At 34.6% G+C, this 9,032-nt stretch overlaps 1 protein-coding gene across 1 annotated transcript in view; it reads right to left on the reverse strand.

Annotated features, from left to right (window-relative positions):
* The window catches only part of LOC136843973 (uncharacterized), a 20,924-nt gene extending 13,774 nt beyond the window's left edge, over nucleotides 1-7,150 (reverse strand). The window contains exon 1 of the mRNA XM_067112990.1: nucleotides 7,040-7,150. Coding sequence (XP_066969091.1) covers nucleotides 7,040-7,150 — 111 coding nt within the window. The remainder of the gene's footprint in view (nucleotides 1-7,039) is intronic.
* Between the last annotated feature and the right edge of the window lie 1,882 nt (nucleotides 7,151-9,032).

The raw sequence follows: 9,032 nt of genomic DNA on the forward strand, positions 1-9,032 counted from the left end.
TTGTGAGGGGCCCTGACTGAAGGAGAAGTTTGGGGGTCGAACAGAGTTTGCTTCGAACTTTGCTCCCCTTGAATACAGAGTTACTTTTTCTTTTTACTTCCTTGTATGAATGCGGACACCTTTTGTGTGTGTGTGTGTGTGTGTGTGTGTATGCCGCCATCTTCTTTCCTCTGCCTCCCCGTCTTCTCCGTCTTTTTCTTCTCCTTTTGAGGAAGAGAGATTTCTAAGGAAGTTTTATCTTCTTTTGTGTCTTGATAATAACACAAATGTAGAGATTTTAGACTTGTGTCTGCTTGTTCCTGTGTGCTTTGAGTGTATGCGCGTGTGTGTGTTTGTGTATGTGTGTGTGTGTGTGTGTGTGTTTGTGCGTGTTGGCATTCATGCGTGCTTGATTTTCTGTACTGAAAAGGCTTCTTAGCCTTTCACAGTCTTCTTTGGATTCATACATGTGTACATAAATTTGATGCATATGGCTTACCATTGTATATGGAAAAAAAATACCGTTAACGTTGAGGCTAAAATGATAATGATTTCCAATGTGCCGAAACTGGATTAAGAAATAATTTTACGTACGCTATTAAGAAATAATTTTACGTACGTATTAAGAAATAATTTTACTTACGCTATTAAGAAATAATTTTACGTACGCTATTAAGAAATAATTTTACGTACGCTATTAAGAAATAATTTTACGTACGTATTAAGAAATAATTTTACGTACTCTTGCAGTTATGACAATATGTCGACATTTTCTGTAGGTTTCAGTGTATTACCGCCTCATTTTACTGTAATAGAATGTATAGGATTCTGAATGTCTGCATCGCCAGACATATTGTTTCTTTGATGCAGTCAAAGGAAACTGTTTCCTAGTGATACCTTCGATAAAGATTAAATTTGTGGGACGAGCGGAAACAACAGTATTTATAGTCATGGAATAAATCATTATTTACAACAACATTTTATTTTTATTTTGAAAGTTATCTTAAATATTACGTTTCGAGAGATATGCTTTTAATAAACTATTTTTTGGCGAGTAAGCCGTAGGCTACCTAGTGAATACAAAATTAAGACCTATACAGTTTTCAGATTCCTTGTCACAAGAACTCAGAAGCTGGTAACTGGAATTATTTTTTCTGTTTATTTAAATTATTTTTTCTGTTTATTTTCAATTTTCCATTGCATGTAAAGAATCACACGACGCCAAAGACTGCATTATCCAAAAGAATCAGTTTGCTGCTTACTATTTTGAGGGGGGGGGGACGGGGGGTGAAATTTAATCCCCCTTATTAAGACGTTGCCGCGCAGTCATGCACTTCGACGGCTGCACGATACCCTTTGCATGACTTCCAGCTGGATAGGCACAGCAGCTCTCCTCGTCCAATTGCTAAAGCCCTCATGTACATTACACCCATTTGAGGAAATGACAAGCCTCCGAGCAGGCACGGGCGTTGGATTGTTTGATTCGTGGAAGTGGGATATCAAGCGAGGTCACATGAGAGAGAGAGAGAGAGAGAGAGAGAGAGAGAGAGAGAGAGAGAGAGCGCCAACAATCGCTCTTTTGTGCAGGTTTTCATAAAGCCAATCATTTCGTCATATTTAAACGCCTTGGAGGAAGGTATTGCGTGTAGTTGACTTTGCTTAGAGGTGAAGTTAAAATTTATTCTAGCGAAAATGTATAACTTTTTTTTTCTTGGTTAAAAAAAAGTTCTTCCAAACACTATTAAGTTAAGTTAGTAAGACGAGATGTCTTTAAAATAATGCTGATAAATTCAGCAAAACTTTATTCATGGTTCGTATCGTAATAGCAGTTTCATTTTTTGGAAGTATTCTTGTTGAAGAAAAATAATAGGAAAAGATTCAGTCCATGTTAATGCAATTTAAATTGGTCTTTTACCTGAGGTAGTTTTGCTCTAACCGCCGTTTGCTTTTCGAATTTCTGAAATGCTCAGTTGAATAAACTGAAAGTGGGAAAAAAATGAATGCCTTTGATGCAAAAACATCACTGTAAATAAAAACCTTATGATGCAGCACAGATATTTGCACCGAAGCCGTATTGGAATAATAAGTAATAATAGTTATTTTTTTTTAACTTGCATAGCATGGTGATAGAAATGTTCTAGAAGTAAGATTGCTTGTATTTAAAGACCTTTCAAAGGTGTATGGGGAGATGAGCCAAAGTCATTTCAGTTTTATTCTTTAATTATCAGAACTCTCAAATCAATGCACTTAAACACTAACCACATACCGTCGCATAACTTTTTAATCTTAACTATTTTCTATTTTTTCTTTGTAGATGGTCAGATGATAAGCATATTTTAGTGTCTCAAGTTAGATTTTGTTTCTCACTTCCTGTGTTGCATTACAGCAGGTTATAAACTGTATTGTATAACATTTTGCATGTACAAACTGTTACGTACGTTTGACTTATAAATTTCAATAACTGAAACTCATAATATGAGAAATGTATTCAATATTGCAAGGAATAGCAAGCTGGATTAATTTTTCATATCTAAAATATAGTAAATCGAAGTATGTCAGGGAGATGCGAGATAGATATATGTCTTTATGCTTAGGGTGTCGCATGATAGACTGACATATTGTTTGTGCTTTGTTAACTACCCAACCAATTTCACGGAAATGTCAAGGACTTGAGATATTAGTATCTGCCATGTGCTGTTATTTATTACAGTTTGCAATTTTGCGGTTTTCACGTTAAGAATGAATGAGCGTTTACCCAGTTATTTGCGTTCTATTAATTCAATTAATGTTTGTTCATTTAGTTTCATGTGTACATTTGATGGATAATTAAGTTGATATGGTAAGTCAGAATCAGTTCTCTCACAATGAAAAATGTATAGTTTATTCCAGATATTTAAACAACGACACCACTTCTGTATTGCGAAAAAAAAAGAGCATTATCGGAGCCAATTAAAATGATATGCTGCAGTTGTGCGTGGACTCGAAAGAATGCTTGCCCCCTCTTGCCAGCAGTGCTTCCGGTTGAATTCGTAGCCAAATTGGAGCCATTTGTCAAAAAATGAACGGCAAAGCTCCTCACCCTCCGAGTGCATTTTACTGTTAACTCATTAACACTCACAAGAAGCAAATGAAGCTCCGGTAACTTAAACACAGGCTTCAATAAAGTGCATCAATCTATGCTCACCAAAGAAGATCATTTAATTGGCTTCCTGCGACGTCACCGAGAATGGTCTCTAGTTACTCCGCTCGCTAGGGTCAGTTTACAATGCCACTCCCAATTAGCAGAGAGGGAGACCGAATTCCTTTGACCAATCAATGAGTCTACCGCCTCACTACACCTTTACATGTATATATATATATATATATATATATATATATATATATATATATATATATATATATATATATATTCATAATAAATGTTTTATGACCGATTATTCTCTGTCTCCCTCTTCCCTTTCACATTAACAAAATATTTTCATGGTGATCAATTAACCATGAATACTCACATACACATGTGTATGTATGTATATATCATATATATGTGTGTATATGTGTATACATATATATATATATATATATATATATATATATATATATATATATATATATATATATATATATATATATATATATATATATATATATATATATATATATTAACCTTCCGTCATTTGTGAAGGTAAAGCGGTGATGTATATATTCTACAAATATAATAAGATTTTTATAGATTTACGCTCAGAAATATAAATAATTTGTGTGTGTGTGTGTGTATGTACTTGTCTTTATATCTGAAAATTAATATGAATAAATATATACGTAATTTACATAGGGGCAAACTTTCGTTCATAATTGCGCTAAAATGTAGACAGAAATATCGAGTACGGAAAGTCGAAGAGTACGCTGCAAATGATATGAACGGATATTGCATTGTAAAATGAGAAAGGAAATTTGCAAATTTTATTTACCAAATTGGATTTGGGACTGCTGTTGATCTTTCAGTATTGGTGGTTCGACAATAATCTTCATGATGTGTGTGAATAAACTTGAAATTTTGTGTTTACAATAAGAAGCGCCAAAGAGTTTTCGATAAATAAATAATTACTGGCTTCTGATTAGGTGTATAGAGTTAAAGTGACACTTAGGTAGCCTCTTACACTTGCTTTCATACTTGGATTTTGAATGTGTAAGGGTGAATGTAGTAGTTTCTTCCTTTTTTTTTTTTTGTAGCCAATTTATCTCTTGGATGGCTTTGAAGTGAAACACTTTTGAGCAAATAGGGGATTTATTCGAGTCTTTTTATCTGTTAAATTCTTTTATAACTGTTTGTCTTTATTTGCTTATTTATTTACCTATTTTTATTATATAATCCGTTTATTCATTGTATTTTTAAAATTTATGTATCAGTTGCATTTTATTATTACACTTAATCCATTCAGGTAGAATTTCTCTTTAGTCATTTCTCCCGGTATTACATACGTACAATTAGTTGTGGAAAATTGTATATACACTTTGATGGTTACCAGGCCGGTTCCATAATTATTATAATAACAATCAGCGTTATCATCATATGTTATCGTTAGTCAAAAGAAATCTGAATTACTAACGAAAACGTTATTTTTTCGCTTCCATTCGTGCTAATACGTATTTATATATTTTCTTGTACATATCGCTCGCAGATGGAGTTAAACCAGATATTCCCATCCTAGAATGCTAAAAGGTCCTAAATACAAAAAAAAGGAATATAGCAAAATGTTATCATATTCCCGCCCGAGATAGATCAATTAGCCCATACAAAAACAAAATGTTAGGAACATAATAATATGTTATCTACAGTATATAATATTAAGGAAGCACTCTGATTAAACCAGCAAATAAGAATGGTATAGATGATGATTACATATCGGCGTTCTTGGGAAGAGAGAGAGAGAGAGAGAGAGAGACTTTGGACAATCGTCACACGAACGACACGCAATCTTCCCCTGGGGCGGAAGATCAATGCTAATGTTATATAATCAAGCAACATAATTATAGCTTTTTTTGCCCCTTTGCGTCCACACACAGACACACCCACACACACACTCACGGCTTCCTTCTTTATGCTGGAGTGGATTATATATATATATATATATATATATATATATAATATATATATATATATATATATATATATATATATATATATATATATAATATTTATGTTTTATATATAAAACAGTCCTATACACAATAGTAATAGTAAAATAAATGCAGTACAACATAATTCACATTTCATATGGTTTCTTAACATATACTAGAGTTATCATGCTGTTCGTATCCCTTTGTTTCTTAGGGTTAACTCAAGCAAATTGTTACTCGCATTTCATCTAAACAATCTTTACAAGTCCCGCTGCAGGTTATATTATATGCCATAATTCATTTATTAGTTCCACCATACATCTCTCTCTCTCTCTCTCTCTCTCTCTCTCTCTCTCTCTCTCTCTCTCTCTCTCTCTCTCTCTCTCTCTTCCTCATATCTTTCGGTGCAGATAATATCGTCGAAACTATTCTCCTTTCCTGGACATTCAGTACTCATATCATTTCTTCAGAAAAGGATTGGTCGGACAGACCCTCTTTACACAACCCCCATTTTTACTCTCCTCGACTTCTTATGTGAAGATATATATATATATGTCCCATGTCTCTTGTATTCTTATTTCTACGACTTTCCCCCATTTATGCTCCCCCTCATCCAGAACGGTCATATTTCACTTGTCATCTGTCTACGTTTATGTTCGGCCGAATATCTGTCAGTCTTCCGTACATTCTTCCGATTCTTATATGTTATTTGTTTTATGCTTTTCCTCCTCGCTGATGGTCTTAGTAGCATCATTAGCCTATGTTTTCTCACTTTTTTGCTTCCATATTCTTTAGTTCATTATACTGTCAAGTGCTTACTTCACTCTCAACCCGTAATCCTCAGTTAATTTAGATAATTATTTTATCAGAATGACGTTTGTAAACAAAATATATACTGTGAAAGCATATACTGTATGAAAGCCATTACAATAATATTGTATATATAGTTAGAAACTATTGAAATGTACAACACCTTGAGGAAAGAGTAATATATATATATATATATATATATGTATATATATATATATATATATATATATATATATATATATATATATATACATATACATATACATATACATATACATATATATATATATATATATATATACAGTATATATATACATATATATATATATATATATATATATATATATATATATATATATATATATATCATCTCAACAGTTCTAACATGATATAATATTATTGCGATGTTTATCACACAATTCTCTCATGATTTTCACTTATGTATATATAATACTCATTCATCTCTACGATTGCCACTCTTTTCTTGGCATATTTTCCATCGAGTCCCTTTCACGCTTGCTTGGATAAGTCGCGGCTAATGGAAATTCTTATTTGGCCAAACGGACGTAACCGTCTCCCTTAGCCCTCGCCTCTGTAATCACCTTTATGGGTCTCCATTACAACCATTCCATTCATCTTCCTTTGCATGCTGGACGAAGCGCTCCCAATACAATTGTCACGTTTCCTGTTGTAGCCTTTTTCCCCATTTCTGAAGCTGGAGGGAATTATAGCTCTCTACAGGTCTGTAGGGAAGCTGCCTCTTGTCAGACGCGCTTTACACTTGTTTAATGGTTCTGAGGATCCTCTGAAGTGTTGTTTCCAAAGGAATTCCGATGGTGTTTAGTATTCGTTAATTATTTTTTTCCGGGATTGTTAATTGTAATCCTCCTGATCTCTAACATTTTCCCAGCGAGTCTTTCATATGAATCCAGCATTTGATTTCATTTCGTCATCAGTGAAGTGGTATTAATAACCTCGTATTGTTCTCCTTGTTTTTTAATGTATGGTTTATCTTTCACATCTCTGTAGAGTAGCTGGTGTCTGTTGTATGATTAACCCGTGATTTTCGATTTTAATTTCGTAGTTTTTAATTTATCTTCTGTGTTCCCCGTTAAATTTTAGCTTTTCATACCTGTTTTTCTTTTTCTTGGCGTCCTTTAAAAAGTTTTCTTTTCTTGTTTTGAAGTTCAGTCATGAGATCTCTTGCTATCAGTCGGTAAGTTTCTTCTTCAAACATTGCCATGGCCACAAGATTTTCATACTTTTTACCGAAAATACCTTAAATAAAAATAATAATAATATTTCATGTAGTTTCAGTTCAGTTCCGTGTATTCGTATGCTTCCATTCTGTGTGTGTGCGTGTGTGTGTTAAACGCCTGTATGTATCACTGTTCTTTTTCCGAACAGGGCTTAAATTTGCAATCTTCATAAATCATTCCAGTTACATTCCTGTTTGCTCTCTCTCTCTTCTCTCTCTCTCTCTCTCTCTCTCTCTCTGTTAAACGTCTATACCTGTTACTGTTCCTTTTCCGTAAATGTCTTAAATTTGCAATCTTCATAAATCATTCCAGCTACATTCCTATTCTCTCTCTCTCTCTCTCTCTCTCTCTCTCTCTCTCTCTAAAAGCCTGTTCTTTTTCCGTATATGGATTAAATTTACAATCTTCTAAATCATTCCAGTTACATTCCTGTTCGATCTCTCTCTCTCTCTCTCTCTCTCTCTCTCTCTCTCTCTAAAGCCTGTTCTTTTTCCTCTAAAGCCTGTTCTTTTCCATGGATTAAATTTACAATCTTCTAAAATCATTCCAGTTACATTCCTGTTCGATCTCTCTCTCTCTCTCTCTCTCTCTCTCTCTCTCTACTGATCATTGTTCTTTTTCCGTAAATGGCCTAACTTTGCAATCTTCGCAAATAATTCCAGTTACATTCCAGCTCCGTCTCTTGTCTTCCAGGATCCTTGGCCATCTCTTGAGCATGGAATGAGTAATGCGCTGTTTATGTTCCTTTTGACTACATTTGTTTAAATACTTTTACCCGAATCGCTGTCACTGGTATGTCGTCCTAGGATGGTAGGTTGAAATTCCGAAGGTTGTTGGTTTCAAGAGGAAAGGTATTATTTTTTTTATTGTTATTAACAATGCTTTTGTTTTTTATTTGTTTAAATAATGTTGCTTAGCGTTTGTTTTCAGATTGTCTATTAATTTTATCCATGATTTCTATTTTGATCGTGCTTTGCCTCATCTTCTTAGGCCAATATACTTGTCCACCGACACTTCAGGAGCCGAGTTTCCTCCATAATTTATATTTAACCCCAGATGGTTCTTTTAATTTCTTTTAATTTTGATTATTGTTCTCTCTCTCTCTCTCTCTCTCTCTCTCTCTCTCTCTCTCTCAGACAGAGTTAACCTTTCACCTTCATCCAAACAGATTATGAATTTACACAAACTCCGAGTGCTCTCTGGTGTATAGACCTCGTCCACCCAAAATAAACCCTTTGCTTCCTGCAGTTTGGCTCGTGTCAGCATAGCTTCGGAGACCCAACAAACATATAATCCTTTCTCCTTTCCCATAGTTCTCGCGAGCTAGGCTTGAACGTGGCCACTCTTAGACATTCTGTCAGTACGTTTGCAATTAAACATGAATACTGTCGAAGTCTCCTGCGGCCTTGGGATGTTCGCATTGCCTTTTCCATTGTTAATAGTAAAATTAAATATTCTTTTCACATCTCAGTTATTTTTAGTTTTCTGTAAAAGGAAGCTATTGAGATGGCTCTGTCTGTCCGTCCGCACTTTTTCTGTCCGCCCTCAGACCTTAAAAACTACTGAGGCTAGAGGGCTGCAAATTGGAATGTTGATCATCCACCCTTCAATCATTAAACATACCAGATTTCAGCCCTCTATCCTCAGTAGTTTTTATTTTATTCAAGGTTAAAGTTAGCTATGATCGTGCGTTTGGCAACACTATAGGACAGGCCACCACCGGGCCGTGGCTGAATGTTTCATGGGCCGCGGCTCATACAGCATTATACGCATACAGAAAACTCGATTGCGCCCAAATTTTTTACATGTTCTTCTAGTAAATAAGAGGTGGAAAGCACTCTCGACAGTGCGGTTGCTGTCAAATTC

The sequence above is a fragment of the Macrobrachium rosenbergii genome, chromosome 12 (assembly GCF_040412425.1).
Source record: "Macrobrachium rosenbergii isolate ZJJX-2024 chromosome 12, ASM4041242v1, whole genome shotgun sequence".
NCBI classification, from domain to species: Eukaryota; Metazoa; Arthropoda; class Malacostraca; order Decapoda; family Palaemonidae; genus Macrobrachium; species Macrobrachium rosenbergii.